Here is a 17,114-nt window from a genome sequence, read left to right as displayed (position 1 = left end):
AGTCCAAAGCTTGGGTCTTCTCAAACCCAGCTACAGAGGCCTTGAAACAGGAGCCTGGACTTCCTGGGTTCGCTTGTATTCCTGGGAGGGTCCCTGCTACTCTCTGGGCCTCAGTCTCCATTTCCAAAAATGGGAGTGGAATTGGGGGAATCTCAGAGGCCCCAGTTGGCCTAGCTCTGCATCCTAGCTCTGGTCAGTCCCCCTTGTGGCTTCTGAGGGGCCTTCTCCTGGGCCTAGGGGAGGGAGCGCTGAGGGGTAGGTGGAGAGCACAGGGCCCCAGGGAAGTGAGGAGGGGTAAGTGTCCTCTGAGTCTCATCTGGAATGTGTCTACCCCAGTCCTATAATCAGAGACCCTCTAGTTCCAGGCTGCACACCCGAAGGTGGGGCAGGAAGAAAGGACGCTGCCCTTTCTTAGTCACCTGCAAGGCCAAAGCCTTTTAACTGTGCAGGCTATACTTTGCACAGGAGCTCCAGCAGAGGTAGGGTGGCGCTGAAACTGAGCCCACTCTCCCTCACCAAGCCTTTCCCCTCAGGCCTGCATCTGCCCAGAGAATTGGGGTCCCTCCTTTCTAATGTGCACACAGGTGGCCCCAGCCCCCTGCTGGGAGTCAGCTTAGGCAAGGTTTGATGGCTCAGCTTAATCTTCTCAGCAGCTCTGGGGGAAAAGACCATTTTACGGATGAGGAACTGAGCCCAGGAAGGTCCAAAGACTTGTCCAGTACATGTGGTGTGTGGCAGGGCAGGCAGATGAGCCCGCATCTGAGGGAGGCGATGGGAGAAGTGACAGGGGTGCACAGAGAAGGAGAATTAGACCCTCTCAGATTCCACCACTCTCAGCCACACGTTCACTCACTCATTTGGAGACAAGACTAACCACCAGCGCATTCATAGCCCCCCAGACAGCCACACACTCACTATACCACTGTCACATGGACATCAACGACCTAAATCACATATGCATAGATGCAGGCCCACATGGTCATTCCCACATGCAGATGGCCAGTGCACACACATAGACACAGGGTACTCACACATGTTTACACTCTCACAACCCATGTGGGTTACAGATTCCCACAGAAACACAGACCTACATACTTTCACAAGGAAATTCTCCCAGTGACCCAGGGAACATAGTCTGCCATGATCATGTGATGGTCCGTAGGGACTCGCCACTATGGACCATTAATGGGCAGGCTGCACACGTGCTTAGGTCACCAGCAAAGCGGGAGTTCTGCACACAGTGAGAGGAGAGGTCAGTTTTGATGAGTGTATCCAGAATTTTGCAATCAGAAAAAACACACAAAAACTATTTTAATTTTCATTTCCAAGATAAAATTTAGTTTGAATTGTATAGAGGGTCCGAGGGTCTGGTGGGAGGGCATCATCCTCTTTTCAAGGCTTTGGGGTTCTAAGGGACCCACAGATTCACAACAGTCCCACAAGATATCCCAGGCTGACATATTTACCCAGCCCACTGTGTGCATGTGTGTGTGTGTGCGCATGCTGTGTGCATGCTCACGCTGGCTCCCAGATCCTCAGGATGTGAGGAAGGAAAGTAGGAGAGATTCCAGAGACTCCGGATGTTTGTTATCTGGCTTCCTGGGCCCTCCAAAGGAAAATAACTGTGGATGCCAGTCTGCCTGCCTGGCAGGCTGGGTGGAGAGGTGGGCTGTGTTGGGAGGTGGGCTATGTTGGGAGGTGGGCTGTGTGACAGCCTGCCTCAGCCCCTGTGGCCCCACTGACCGGGACCCTGTGTAATGAGGCAGAGTGACCAAGGCCCATGGCCAGCATCCCGTGGGCTCGTAGGCCCATCGCCTCCCCTCTCTGGGGCTTGGCTGTCTCATCTGAAAAATGGAGGTGGGAAGGAGGTGAGACTGGATGGACTTTCTCCTGGAGACTGATTAGAGAGACAGAGACTCGGGCCGGAGTCCAGAAAAGACAACCAAAGCTGAGGAGGGCACATGAAAGGGCAAAGAAGGTCTGGGTTCAGGGGAGTGCGTGGGGCCCCAGAGCCTGCCATGTCTCTGCCAACTCTCTCCCTCACTGGAGGAGGGCTCTGTGCCTTGGTGCCCCATCTGCCCGGGGCCGTGTGGCTCAGCCCCTTGCTCGCTCTGTGAGGGGTACAGGAGAAGGATGAGAGTCCCAGTGATAGGTGGAGGACAAGACCAGGGGAGAGGGCTAGGGGTTTCTGGAGGGCCAGAGCAGGAAGAGCAGGAGAGAAGAGAAGACACCACGGTGCAGGAAATGGAGGAGCAAAGGCTGGGAGTGGGGAGGCTGGAAGGGTGCAGGGAATCAGACTGGGGCGCTGCGAAGAGGCCTGAGGCCAGAGCAGATAGAGCCTGGATGGAGGGAGCGAGCAGCCCCTCACCCTTGGCCCCTTGATGAGGTAAGGTGACCGTGAGCCCTGCTCCAGGCTGTGTGCTGAGCACTTTGCTCGGAGCCTGTCACTCTGGAGGAGGGGAGGGGGTGTTCCCAGGAGCTATGACAGTCTTGTGCAAGGGAGAGACAGGGTCACATTTATGTTTAACAAAGCACTGCACTGGGAGAGAGGAGCTGAGAGACCCCAGCCCTGGGGAGCATGGTGGCTGGGACCCCAGAGGTCAGGCATGCCCCAGACGGACCCCACTCAGAAAATTGCTTATCCCAACCCCTCAAAGAGAAAGGCTATTTTTAGGAACAATAAAAGTGCTCACACATTCCTGCAGGGGCAGAGAGAGGGAAAGGGGGCAGGAGTCAGTGCAGAGGAAGAGGGTGGACCCCGCTCTTCTCCCGACTCTGCCTTGGTCTTCACGGGCTTCTCCTCAGGGGCTTCCCCAGCCAGTCCTGCCTCTCCAGCCCCCGCCTGTCCCTGGGGTTCCCTACCGGCTTTTATGTCTGTCCCTCTGCTTCTGAATTGGTACTTGTTCTGTCCCTGTTTCTCTTTCTCATACTTCCACTTTCCCCCTCCCCCCAGGGTTTGGGGAACAGCTGGGATGGGCCGTGTTCTGATGAGAGAGCCAAATACAGTCATAGGACAAAGCAGCTGGAGGCTGTGGGATACACACATGCCGCAGAGCACAGACAGACAGAGGCGGCCAAGCGCCCAGGGAGGCTGAGAGGCAGGGAGAAAACACACTGGGACAGTCAGGGAGAGCCCCAGGGCAGGCATCACTGGGCAGCCAGCTGCTGTGCCCTGCTCTCTGTCTTGTCCCTAAGAAGACCAGCATGGCTGGGCTTGCCCCCAGCCGTCTACCCCTACCAGCCCACCCCAGGCCGGCCCTTCCTCCCCGCCCTCTGCAGGCCCACACTAACCCTAGGCCAGGCTGCCTCCTTCAGCATTTACCTCCCACACACAATGGGCACAGTGAGGAGATAAGAGACCCAGTCTCTGGCCTGGAGGCAGACAGCCCTACTCGACATCTGAGAGGGCTCAGCCCATCCCCTGGCCAAGGCAGGTATTAGAGGGGCCCCAAAGACAAACAGGACTCTGGGACAAGGTGTCCTAGTGTGGCCCAAAGGGCTAGGCTGAAGCATGGGTCTCCTGGCTCCAGATGAGAGCCTGGGCGAATCCTTCCCTGCCTCCTCTGGCCTTAGTCTACCTCATCAAGCTGGGGATTGGACTCCATGAGGTCTGAGGCCCTGTAGACCCTGGTCCCTGGGAATTCTCAGAAGGCCTGGGAGAGGGACAAGTGACCACCCAGGAAGGCTTCCTGGAGGAGGTGACCTCACTCATGAAAGAAGGTGATGGTGACAGTGCTCCTCTTGGGGAAGAGCCCTCCCTCCTGACCAGTTGCCCAGTCTGCACGTGGAGATGATCCCGAAGCACAAAGGGCCTCCCGGCCTGCAGAAGTGCCTGGGAGACCTTGCCAAAGGCTCTTGGTAGGAGACACCCCATTCCTCAGGCTCCTTCTCTAAGACCGTAACTGTGCCAGACTGGGGAGGCTTTGAGAGGTCTCAGCTATCTCCCCTGCCTGGATCCTTCCTCCACACCCCTCTTCTCCCTGATGGAATGTAGCCCTCACAGTCCAGTAGTCCTGGCCACACAGGAGTTTACCCAGTCATTTACAGCTCAGCAAACACCTACCAACACCTATGAGGGGCTGGGTAATGCTGGAGACCCGGAGAGGGGCAGGACACAATCTCTGCCCTCCAAAAGCTCCCAGTCTGTTGTGGGAGCCAGATGGGAAAGGGTGGCACTGCATTGATGCACACAGTGCATGCCATGGTGGGGGAATGGGGGGCTGTGGGAGCCCCAGGTGGGAGGGTCAGACTTGCCTGGAGAGAGAACAACAACAGACTCTCCCTGGAGGGGATCCAGAGAAGGGAGATCACTTCATTCATTCATTCATCATTCATCCATCCACCCATCCAATTATTCCTTTGGCCATCATTTCCTGAGGGATGTAAACTCTCTTCTGACACTGGCCCAGCGGGACACTCAGCGTCCTCCTCCTCTCCTGCTTGAGCCACCATGCCTGCCTCTTGGAGGCTCCTGGACTTGCTTTGCTCAGCTCCCAACCCACCCTGAGGGGGTGAGGCTGAGGAGGGTGTACAGACATTCAGGGTCACTGAACTCAGAGCTGGAGGCCTGCCACCGCACCAGGGGCCTTTCTCAGGGCACAGGCTCCCTGGTGGCAGGGCCTTGGTCCTTGCTTGCACACCCTTGGGGACTGGGAGCCCCCTCATCCATCCTGCTCAGGCTCTCTTTTGTGGTGCGACTGTGATTCACAGTGTGCCCGCATCTGCCTCCTTGTGACTGCCGCGAGCTGCCTTGTGGGCCCCAGGCCAGAGGACAAGGATAGCTAGAATGCCAGGTAACCAGGATGACTGTGATGGCATGGAGAGGGGGATGCTGTGATGTGTTTGGGAGGAAGTTTGTGGCGTCCAGGAGAATGTGGGCAGCAGGAATGGGACCACTCTTGGTTCTTCCCTGTAGATGAAGCAGCTGAAGGTGGGAGGGGGTGGGAGGAGACCTGAGCTGGCTCTGCCCCGCTTGATCTGACGTCTGCCTCACAGGGCCATCCTCCCCCTCCCCACACTCAGCTCCTGCCTCCCTCCCTCTACCCACTCTGGCTGTTCCCTCCTTTCCTGACTCCAGAATCTGGGCGAGGGACTGAGGGGATTCCAGTGAGTCAGGCCCTCGGGGAACTGATCGTGCAGGCAACTCTTGCCTTCCTTCTCCTGCTCTTTCCCTCTTCCCATTCCTTCATCTACCCCCAAACCTAGCTCCTGATGGATCCAAGGGTGTGGGGGACAACCAGGAGGTCATTTTGGAGGTTGCAGGAGCTGGAGTAGAAGCTGGGACTGGCTTGGGAAGGGCGAGAGGCCGGGGCGGAGCTGGTTGTGGGCGCTGGAAGGGAGGAGCCAACAGTGTGGGGTCAGGCTCCTGTGGATGGGGACACCCTTGGGAGGCGCCGGGACTGGCTCAGGTGTATTCTACAGTGCACGTGTCTCCAGTGTGGCTCGGAGGCTGGAGACGCGGCCCTGTTGGAGTAACAACTGAAGCCGGAGTCTGCGAAGGGTGGGCAGGAGGGTGGAGGGATGGGGGCATGGAGTGGGAGGGGGTAAGTAGAGGAGGGAGGGGAGGAAGAGAAAGAGCGGGGAGGAGGAAAGGTCTCTGGCAGGTCCCTCCTTTAAGACTGGGCTCCTGCGCTGCGAGTGGCCCCGTCCATACTGCCTTGTTATCTGTGTCTCCCCACCACTAGTCTCGCTCTCTCCTTCCACCCCCAGCCTCTCCCCTCCATTGGGACCTTCCCTGGGGCGTCCCCTTATTGGCTGTTCTCACCTGAGCAAGGTCCCTCTCCTCCAGTCCTCAGACTCTTCACCTGTACAATGGGATGACCCAAACAGGCACCTCTTGGGCTTGTAGGAGGATCCAAGATAGTGTCAGTGGGTCTCGAGGTGTGGTCTCCCGACCAGCAGCATCAGTGTCATCTAGGAATGTTTGGAAATGCAAGTTCTTGGACCTCGTCCCAGACCTACTGTATCAGAAACCCTGGGGGTGGGGCCAGCAATCTGCACTTTAACAAGCACTCTGGGTGGCTCTGGTGCCCATGAAAATTGGGGAACGCCTGGTGGAAACCTCTAGCCACAGGAGGTGCTTGGGAAAGGTACCTTCCCCTCCCCGAAGCCTGATGCCTCACTCAAGCATGGCACTGACAGTTGGGCTAGTTCAGCTGCGTTCTGGGTCTCTGTCCTGCCTTCTCCTTCAGACTAAGCCTCCGAAGGGTTGCCAAGCCTCTTTCCTGTATTCTCCTGACCCTGGTCCAGCTCAGCCTCATTGAGAGAAGTTTGGGGCTGCAAGATCTTCACACTCACAGGCAGTTCCTCCTTGCGCATCCAAGGCACCAGTGTCTTTGAGAGGCGGCTTCTTGGCCAGGTGGCAGGCGTGGGTGTGTGGGGAGGAAGGAGGAGGAACCGCCTTGTTCTGCTTTCTTGTCTCTGACTCTGCAGGCTGGGGGTGCTGTGAGGCTGTGAGGACGCATAGAGTCAGCTTGGGTGCTGGGCTGAGGCTAGGGGCCGAGGCTCAGCTGAAGCAGGCTTCTCTGGTCTGAGCCTACAGGAGGCCTCCTTTGGGGCAGTTCTGCCAGTCACCCTGACTGGACGGCTGTGCTTGCTAGTGCCAGACCCATGCTAGGCACAGAGGTTGATAAGTTCTCCTGTGCCCTTGAAGGGCCCCGTCCTCTGGGAAGATAAGAGGCTGTGTATATTGCCCACCAGAACAGGAGGCAGGAAGCAAAAGAGGTGTAGATGACACTTGCCTGGCACTCCCTGTTTCCCCTCTAGCTGCCTTCCTGGGTTTCCCATTCTGTGGGCGCTTCTCTTGAGTTAGGTGCTTTCTCCCAGTGTTCTCAAGGTGACTATTTGGAGGTTTGTGGGAGGAGTGGGCTGGAGACACAGGAGTAGGTGGGGGCAGGAAGTATGCAGGAGAGAGATGGAGAGTGGGAGGAGAAGCTATGAGAGGAAGAGAGGACGCGGAGGTGGGAAAAGACGTCAAGACTCCTGGAGAGGAACAGGAGTGCAGCCTGAGACAGAGGTGGATGTCGGCCGAGGGAGGCAGGGAGGGAGGCAGGGAGGTCCACCCGAAAGGAAGGGAAGGGATGATGGACAGAGAATGAGAGGGCTCCGAGGTCCTGGGGGATCTAGAAGGACCCCTCCCTTTAGAGAAGGGGACACCAAGGCCCAGAGAGAGAGGAGGGCCTCACAGAGGACCTAACACAAGCAGAGTTGCATGAATCAGTGTGAACGGACAGTCCCAAGAGCACAGCCGGAACTTGGGAGGTACTTGACTCTTGAGTTTGATGTTATTGCCTTCCTGTAGGCCAGTGTGAGGGGCACTGTGAGGCTTCCTTCCAGAGAAGGAGGCATGGAGCCAGTGCCAGGCAGTGGGGTGAGCCATAGGAGGACCTGTGGAGATGGGGAAAGGCATAGAGACTCATGGAGATGAAACAGGAGAGATCTTATGGCAGCGACCCCAACCCTCAGGAAGAGCGTTGGTCTTGCACTTGTGGCTCCAGAAGGGGTAAGACCAAGGTCTCAGGTTTCATAGAATCTTAGGCTTTAAGAAGGAGTTAGAAGTAATCTAGTCCAGACCCTCTCCTCTCCCCAGATAAGTGCAGAAATGCAGATCTAGCCCAAGGCTGAGCCCCAACCCTGGCTTCAGAGGAGGCCTGACTCAGAACAGGCTCCCCTTTCTTGGTACCTGGGGTGAATGAAAGATAAGTCCTTGGTAATGGTGCTGTCTGTGGTGCTGACTGGCCCTACCTTGGACTACAGAGCTGCAGGTGGAGCCGGGGAGAGCAGAAAGGTTCCATCTATCCATCTACCCACCCACCCAGCCACCCATCTACCTATCCACCCACCATCCACCCACCCATCCATCCACCATCCCTCTATCTACCCCCAACCCATCCCGCACCCATTCATCTATCCACCCACCCACTCATCAATCCAGCCTCATTGAATTAAACCATAAAACCATAGAACTATATGCTGTAGAGCTGGAAAGATCTATTTTTTAGTAATCACAAAACTGAGGCTCAGAAAAGGAAAGGTGTTGCTTAAGTCCACACAGAACTTCTGTAGTCAGTCTGGGACAGGATTGGAAATTGTGGCTCTTTTCTACACACCACAAATTCTCCTCTGTGGTCTGGGAAATTGCCTGGTTTTTATGCTGATACCTATACTGATATTTGTTCCAAAAAGCTGTGAAGGCAGGAAATGTGACCTCCTTCACCCCATCCCGAGCCTGAGTTCTGTGTGTGTGTTTGTGTGTGTGTGTGTGTGTGATGTGCATGTCTAAGTGCAACCTTGTGTGTGCATTGAATATATGATTACCTTTTGATCTGTCTGTGTGCATGTTTGTGTGAGAGCCTGTGCATATATGTATGAGTAGAGGCGTGTGCATGGCAATATGTATTTGTGTGGCGTGTGTAGATGGGCATGTGAGCAGGTAAAGCTGTGTCTGTATTTTTCTTTGCCTCTTCCTTTTAAGATTGAAGCCCCCTGACTTGAGCCTTGCTCCCCATCTGTGCCTCCAATTCAGGAATCTCCCTGCTTCCCATTATCAGCTGCTCCCCACTGATTCTCTCCTTCCTTCACTGAAGCAGCAACTCTTCCCTCTGAGCCCACACCTCATGGGCTTTGCAATTTGAGCTATTTCCTCTCCGAGTTGGTGCAATGGGGGTGAAGTTGCTTTGAGATCTGAGGAAGATTCATGGAGGAGATGGCATTTGAGCAAGCCTTGAAGGCCCCTTTGAGTGCCAGATCTGAAGTGGCCCTTCCCAGCTGCAGTTCCTGCACCCAACACCCTCCACTCCTGGGGCATGCTGGGCAGGACCAGGAGGTGGATTGACAGAAGGATGCCCACAAAGAGCCTTGGGCTTCGTCAGTCACATTGCCATCCAGTCCACTCTGGCATGGATGGGAAGCCCTTCCCTGCTGCTGCCCCAACTCTCCCCAACTTTCCTTTCCTCCTCTCCTTATTGCTATTATCCTGCCCTTGGCCTGAAAAGTCACAGAAAACTGAACAATCAGAGCAAAGGTCAGGCAGGCACCCACCAATTCCAGTAAAGGACAGTTGAGGGCATTCCCCAATTGAAGCAAAGGGCAGGTTGAAGAGTCCACCAATCAGAATAAAGGACAGACTGTTCTTTCTGAGCCCCCTAGAGTGAGAGCTGGGGATCAGGTGCTGAGCAGGAACCAGACAGGGCTAGAGATCCAGAGGTTTGGGTTCTGGACCTGGCTCTGCTCCGACTGGCTGGCTGACCACAGGTTGATCATTGCTTCTCATTGAACCTCAGCTTCCTCATCGGTCAAATGGGGAGACTTAGCTCTCTGAAGGCTGTGGCTTTGAAGAATTTCTCCCCCTGTATCAGGCTCACTCCGTCACCTGGGTCTTTCTTCCCCAAGTCCACATCACATACATCAGACTCCACCAAGGGCAAGGCCTCTCAGGAGTCAGCTTGTTGGTTCCTCTGCCTCCAGGGAGGAATAGACACGAACCAACACCACCTTCTGTGCTGTCCTTAGAGCCCCGGTCTGGGCAACGTGCAACTGGAAGACTTTATCTTGGGAGTATTGGGGGCATCAGCTCTTCCTCCCCTTTTAGTCTTCAGAATTGACCTTGGAAGGCCATAATAGTCTGCGTGTATTGTGCACAGGTATCACACGAGCTCTTGCCCTGTGAATCTGTAAGGAACTGTACCAGTGAGAACGTGTGTGTGTGTGCACACATGGATGGTGTCTGAAGGCCTGCTGGGATGTCTGCGAGGACGTGGGATCTGTGGCTGTGTGGTGCTGAAGTTGTCTGTGCTGTGATGAGGAGTGCCTAAGGGTCAAAGGACAAGTGATCCAATTTGGGTATTGTGTTGTTTGGAATCAGTAGCTTCTGATGTCTGAGGGCAGACATCTTCCCATGACCAAGATATGTGTCTTCATCCTTGAGCAGTGGGAGGGACCAAGGAAGCCTGGGTGTTGGGGAAAGCGATGCTAAGTAAGCATCTGGGGAGAAGGCCCACTACTGCCCTCCTCCTGGGAACACAGGATTGGATGGGGGTAGGGGAGGAAACTGCAGCCAAGAAGACCCAGGAGTGAAATTTGGAGCTGAAGCCTGGACGCAAGGCTTCATTTAGAGCCCAGCGTGGAACTTTCTGGCAAATAGGCATTCAGCCCACTCTTGCGCACCCTTGAGGATGGGAAGCTCGCTTCCTCCCTCTCTCCTGGTGACCTGTAGCATGCCTTTGTAGCATGGCCCTACTTGGAAGAAGTTCCTTCATCCCACTAGACCAAGGCTAGCCTCCTGTGAAATCCTATGGGTCCCCAGGCTGTCCATGGGGCCACAGAGTTCAGATCCCCCATCTAGGAGGGTCTGAGAGATTGGAGTTGGAGACTGATAACCCTGGGTCTCCTCTGCTTTAGATGAGGCATCCCTGGGTTATCCAGTCTTAGTCACACGCAAAACTTGGTTTCCGATTCCCTCCTTTCATAGGTCGCCTCCTCTGGATGAGTGTCATCTTGTCAGCCCCTGGGACACAATGAACAGGGGATGGTCTATCTAGACTATAAAAGTGGGGGAACTGACGTCTTCCCAATTGGGTTAACAGACCTCTATTAATATGGCCTGCAGTTTGAGCATTTTTATTTCTTATCAGTCATGCTTACACTGTGGGTTCATGCTGAGCTGTGGTCTTTCAAGACCCTCAACCTCATATCATGTTCACATGAATGGGGACCCAGCCATGTCTCCTTCATCTTGCAGTTAATCACTTTGCTTTCTGAACACAGACCCAGCCTTCCACTGGGAAGACATCTGAAAGGACTTCCAAGGGCTTGCGGGAGGGCATGGCTGGTGGCTGGTGTGAGTCACGATCTTGCCTTGGCCCTCGTTTCCTTTGTTCTGTTACCTTTCTCTTTGATCCCCATGGCTCTGGCCAAGTTAATAGAGCGAGAAGCAGGGACTTTTGTCTCCGTTCTGGCTCTGCAAGGACGAGTTCTGTTCCTGGGATGGGAAGGCTGTGAGGCAGTCAAGGCTGACGTCTCCTTCTCCTCCTATAGTTGCCAGGGGTGGCCCAACTGTTCTCCCACCTTATGGGTTATGCACCCTATAGGCTCTTGCTACTCTCAACCCAGCCCCTCACTAGGCTGGAAAATGAGACTAGGTGAGACCACCTTCCTTCTGGGGAAAGTGAGCGGGACCCAGCTTCAGCGAATATTCAGCTGAGCATCTACTCTGTGTTGGGCATTCTGTGAGGCACTTTTAGGGCTCTGATTCATTTATATTTTCATTTTTAAGGGCTCAATTTCATTTTATCTTCATGTCAGCCTGTAGGGGGCAATAGCCCCAGCTGCTTCCACTTACAGATAGGAGACTGAGGCTCAGTGACTCAACCAAGGCACTCACTGCTCATACACAGTGGAGCTAGGATTCAAATTTGGGCGTTTTTTTGTTTGCTTGTTTTGTTTTAATTTGGAGGCTTGTGGTTTCCCTACTATGCCAGAATTGTCCTCGACTAGAGAACAAGAGACCTGGGGTCTAGGCCAGCCTTGACCTGTTGACTCACTATGAGGCCTTTGCTAAGTCCCTGGCCCTCCTCTGAGCCTCAGTTTCCCCACCTGTAAGATGAGGGTACTTGGACATTCTGTGGCCTTAAGACTGTTTGATTTTGAGATCCTAAGATCCTGGGACTCATGTGCCTGAAAGACTCCGGCTCTGGACTAAGCTGGGGGGTTTTGCTCGCAGTCCTTTGGGCAGATAGGGCTGCCCTGGCCTGCCTGGGAAAGCCCCTCACTGCCCTCTCCTTTCTTCCAGGACGCTTTGCTGAGTCTGGGCTCTGTCATCGACATTTCAGGCCTGCAACGTGCTGTCAAGGAGGCCCTGTCAGCTGTGCTCCCCCGAGTGGTAGGTGCCAGCCCTTGCCCCACGCTTCCCACCCCACCCCCGAAGCCTTTGACCAGCTGTACGCTGTACCTCACTCAGGGCCAAGGAGGAAGGAAGAGGCAGGGTCCCTGCCCAGAGGACTTTCACGGGGAAGTGAAGGGTCTGGATGGGTGTTCTGAGACAGCTTTCTGGAGGAGGAAGCCTGAAGCTAAGCACCAAGGAATGAACTTGCATAGGAATCCTGCAATGGCTGAGCCAGAAGGGGCCTTAGAGGTTAAGTGGAAAAGCTGTGTCTCAGATAATGAAAGGGATTCACCTAGGATAACAGGACGCGGTGGAGCCAGCTGAGTTTTGGAATACATGCAGCAGAAGTTGAGGGTAGACATGTAGAAGAACTTCCTGGAAGCCAGTTCTGGGAGGTACTAGAACAGGGCTCAGCTTCAGTGAATAGACGTGCATTGGGTTAAAGTGCCCTGCCTGGGGATGGGAGGCTGGAAAAATGGCCTCTAGTAGCCTTTTAGCAGCTTTCTTTCTGTCCCATCCCAATACCATGGATGAGTTACAGGTTTGGGGCAGGTTTGGGGTAATCATGGTTGCCTGAGCCCAGAGTGCCTTACTGGGGAGATTGTACCCCTCATCATCTGTTCCAGGCCACTCCCCTACCTGGCTTCAGTGGCCACTGTTCATCCCTTAGGCAGGAGGATGGGTAAACCGGCCCTTGAGGCCCAAAGTAGCAGGGTGTTAGTTGCGCCAGATAGAGGGAAGCAGGGAACTTTTCAAGCCTGGAGAAGGGAGTCTGATCCAGCCTAAGGGGCATGGAAGACTTCCTGGAGGAGGAGATGCCCTAACTGAGTCCCGATAGCCTTGAATGTCCTCTTCCCTACTCTAAACCCGGCCAAGGGCAGCCTCTGCTCCAGGAAATATGGCCAACTCAGAATGTGACCTTCCCATCCCTCCAGAGCCCATTGTCCCTGAATCTGCTTGATGGATGAACCACCGGAGGCCCAGAGAGAGAGGGCAGTTGTCCCAAGGTCACACAGCATGACAGGGATAAATGGGACTTGGTATCTAAGCACCCCCATTCCCTCTCCTCAGCTCTGCCTTCCCCAGACCTCCTAGAAGTTCAGAGCCCAGGAGGAGGGCTAATGAGTGAGCTTTATTGAGTGTGAAATTGGTAGGAAGTGGGTGGTGTGTTGGCGCCCAAAAATAAATCCTCCCGGAGAAGGATGGGACTAAGGCAACATCTGGCCTGGGGTGGAGGCACATCTGGAAAGGGAGGGTGGTGGAAGCCGGCAGTTCGGTTTCCGCAGGGCTGCCCCGAGAACCTCTGTGGCCACTGAGGCTGCCCTAGGGCGGGAGGAAGAAGTGACTGGCTCTGTTTCACAGGCAGGGTGCCCTGGTGGCTGTGCCAGCCTAGATGCTCTGCAACAGATTAACTGTCTCCCCAAAGCTGGGGGCTGGGATGACAGCTGTGGTCCAGGTTCCTGGGACAGTGGGAAATGTCAGCCCTGGCCCACCCAAGAGCCCTATAGGAGGTAGGGAAGCCCTGACTTTCGGGAGTCCTGGCTTGACTGCACGGAGGGGCTCAGCCCCTAGTGAGGTAAGGGAGCTGAGGTCTGTTCTGCTGCCCCCAGGGAGGGAAGCAGAGATGGGGAGGGGACCCCCGCCCAGGGAGGAGAGCTGCTGGCACCTGGCTTCCTCATCAGCACCCATTGTGGCAGGCAGCCCCGAATGCAGATGGTGCTGATGTGTCTGAAATGGTTCCCTCCTTCTCTCCAATAGACTCAGCTAATTTTAACCCAGAGGGCTGAGAGTAAGGGGGTGGGAGACATACGGACATGCGGAAGTGAAGCGAGAATCTGTCCCCCTCTGCCCCCATGGATTACCCACCCCTCCCTCTGCCTGGGCAGGACTTTCTGTGTAACCCCGGCTGGTCTCTTAACCTCTTTGGGCCAAATAACTCAGGCCCCTCCCAGGCTGCTGGAAGAGATGGATGACAAGGAGGCTAGATATAGCCGAAGAGTGGGCGGCCTCCTTCCCACTGAATTCTTTATCCCTGAACATCCCACTTAGGTTTCCTTCCAGCCAAACAAGAGGGCGTCTGCCCCTCTCACTCCCTTCAGGCCTTATCATTCCCACTCCATGCCACACCCACCACTGAACCTGGCTCATTGTCTCTGGAAGTAGTGGCCGGGCATCTCTTGTGGTAGGGGCTGGCTGGTGACAGCTGATGACAAGAAGAGTGGCTGGCAGGATTGTGGACACTCTCAGAGTCATGGAAGGCAACTGCTTCTGGGAAGGATTCCACACTTACTGAGGGTGGGCCTTCAACATGTAGCTCCACTGTCAGCTCCTCCCAAAGCCCTCCAGGATACTCTCAGCTGGGAGGCAAGCCCTTCTCTATCCTCCTGCGGAGAAAACAGCAGAGTTGTGGACAAGGCTGTGTTGCACGGGGGTTGGTCAGGGATCCCGAAGGGTTGCCAGTTCTGCTTGGAAGGAATGTGGATTTTTGCCTGTAGGTCAGTGAGGGCAACTACTTCTGCCAAGACATGGCCTGGAACTGAGGCCAGAGCTGCTCTGGGCCCTTGGGGAGGGAGGATTAAAGAGCCAGAGCTTTGATCTCCCTCTGAGGAGTAATCAGTCCAAAATACAAATCTGCTCACGTCTCCCTGCGCATGTCCTGCCCTGCCCCAGTTCTGTTCGTAAGCCCATCCCACTCAGCCCTACTGACCTCGGGCCCAGCCCCTGTGCCCCTTCCCTCACTGTCTGTTCCTAAATGCTCCATGCTTTATGCACCTCTGGACCTACCTGTGTACCTGCTATAAGGCCTGGGAGCCCATTCTGCACCCTGCCCACTTCCTGAATGTGTCTAATTCCCACTCAGTGACAGCTGAAAGGTCACTTCCTCCGGGAAGCCCTCTCCAGCCCCACCGGAGGATGGTGCAGTGCCCTGCTCTGTGCTCCTCCCCTGGCTGGGGTTATGGGTGTGTGGTTTCTTGTAGAGTTGAAGGAGGGATGCTTCCTAGAGCATTCTGAGCCCCATCCCTGGTACAGCTCAGAGTGGATGCTCAGTTATTGTTTGCTGAATGCCCGAGGCTGGAGTCAGGCAGGGAAATATACCAGGTGGGAGGTGATTTGTCTGCACCCTCAGTCCTTCAAACTCTTTACGTGGCACGTTGGGTTTTGGGTTGTAAAGAAAGTCACAGGTTCATGAATCATTGCCTGCTTAGAATTCCTTCCAAGAGGAGAGGACGAGGTGCTTAGTTCACTAGGTGTTTTGCTGCCCTGGCTGCATCTTAGAATCACCTGGAGAGAAAAACAAACAGATCATTGCCAGAGCTCCACTCCCACAGGTTCCATGACCTTACCCCGCACGCCCCTGTGTACAGGCTGGGACTGGGCAGCTGGGAGGGCCTCTCCGCAGGGTCTTATAAGTGCCTTCTGTCCTAGGAAACTGTCTACACCTACCTGCTGGATGGGGAGTCCCGGCTGGTGTGTGAGGACCCCCCACATGAGCTGCCCCAGGAGGGGAAAGTCCGGTGAGCCATTCTCTGCACCCCCATTGCCCTCTTGCATGGCCAAGGATTCTCAGGGCTGAGGCACCATCCAAGGTCATCTGGTCTGACCCTCTCCTTCCAACGTTGATCCCGGCCTCCCTGCCAGGTTGGATTCCTTGGCCAGGTTGCTGACCCCAGCACAGAAGGGCAGAAGCAATGTCTTCTCTTTGTTGGGGAAATGGATAGGCACAGAGAAAGTACCAAGTGATGGTAAATTTTCTCCTTCTAATTGCTTCTAAATGGCTGCAGCCTCCTCAGAGCAGAGTCTCAGAACGTCGGGGCTATGGGATCTATCAGTTAGAACACCGGCATGCTGTGAGAACTACTGCAAGGCTGGACTTGGAATCCCAGCATGCTGGGCCTGCAGGAGCTCACAGTGCCAAAACAGGGAGATCAGAGGCAGCGTCCTGCTGAGGGTTCTGGAGCCCCACTGCCTGGGTTCAAATCTCAGCTCCCTGTTTACTAGCTGTGTAACCTTGGGCAAATGACACAACCTCTCTGTGCCTCAGTTTTGTTTGTGAAATGGTGATAATAATGGTACTCATAGGATTGTGGGGAGGATTAAGTATGTCACACATGTAAAGCATTTAAATCAGGCCTGATCCATGGTGAGGGCTGTCTGTTGGGGATTACCATCGTAAGAGAATGCTGGAATCACTGACTTCAGGATCATGGGATCAGTGCACTTGGCCCCCTGATACCTTGATGCCCATTTAATTCAGCCTCCTCATCTTCCAGATGGGTGGATATCATGAGACATGACCAAGGCCACATGCCAGGTATGAGGCAGAGCCAGGCCTAGGACTCGGGTCTTCTGACTCCTGGCTGTTTAGGGGACAGTGAGAGGAAGTGGAACTTATCAGATGAGAAAATGTTGGGGGCAGGCATGCTGCTGGGAGGAGGCAGGCTCTGAAGGATGTGGCCATTGCCTGCTAAGCAGTGAATGCAGGGCCATTGTGGGGCCCAGGGAGCACTGGGCAGGAGCTGAGGGCAGAGTGGGCACCAGTGGGGGTGTCCCAAGAAGGCAGCTCTCTACCCCTGTGAGGAGGGCTTTTCCAGCAGGCCAGGTGGTCCAGGGATGTGGCTTTTTCAGGTAGCAGCTGAGCCTGGCAAGCCACTCACCTTTCACAGGGACCATGGAAAGAATTGCTGTTTGAGGATGCTGGACTCATGGTCCTGAGGCCCCTCCTTGTGCTGGAAACCCTGGTTTCTAGGATGCTGGTCTCTCCCCAGCCCTTTCCCGTGGAAGGAGTTGTTTCTGCTCTGATAGCCACCTTCCCACTTCCTAGTCTCCCACTGAGCTCCTTTCACCTTCCCGTAACAACTTCTCCATCAAGGAGCGTGGGAACAAAGCCACTACCACCTCTCTCTAGCCTTCATGTCCCATCTGTAAGAGGATAGTCTGAAAGGTCTTTAGAACCTTAAGGGGAAAAATGTGTTCATGTCCCCCTTTCTCCTCTAATTCCAAAGAACTTCGCTCTCCTCCAACATCCCCCACCTCTAATTCTAAAGAACTTTGCTTCATATAAGCTCCACTCCTTCAGGAAGGCTCCCCGGAGCAGCCTGGGAGGCCTTCCTGGGAGGGATGCAGGAAAACAGGCTCAGGAGGCAGCGGGGAGCAGCCTGCAGGTTTGCTTTGCCCCCTAGGACCCAAACATGCTCCCCTCAGCTGTCTGGGCATGTGGAGTGGGTGCGTATCT

The 17,114-nt window shown here is 55.0% G+C and overlaps 1 protein-coding gene across 7 annotated transcripts in view; it reads left to right on the top strand.

Annotated features, from left to right (window-relative positions):
* The window catches only part of PDE2A (phosphodiesterase 2A), a 99,892-nt gene that overhangs the window by 53,573 nt on the left and 29,205 nt on the right, over positions 1-17,114 (top strand). For all 7 annotated transcript variants that reach the window (XM_054525996.2, XM_063728191.1, XM_054526000.2 and 4 more), the window contains 2 exons: positions 11,789-11,878; positions 15,308-15,396. In XM_054525996.2, coding sequence (XP_054381971.1) covers positions 11,789-11,878; positions 15,308-15,396 — 179 coding nt within the window. The remainder of the gene's footprint in view (positions 1-11,788; positions 11,879-15,307; positions 15,397-17,114) is intronic.

Source organism: Pongo abelii, chromosome 9, assembly GCF_028885655.2.
Source record: "Pongo abelii isolate AG06213 chromosome 9, NHGRI_mPonAbe1-v2.0_pri, whole genome shotgun sequence".
NCBI lineage: Eukaryota > Metazoa > Chordata > Mammalia > Primates > Hominidae > Pongo > Pongo abelii.
The sequence above is the reverse complement of the archived record's forward strand: the minus strand, read 5'-3'. Positions and strand labels throughout refer to the sequence as shown.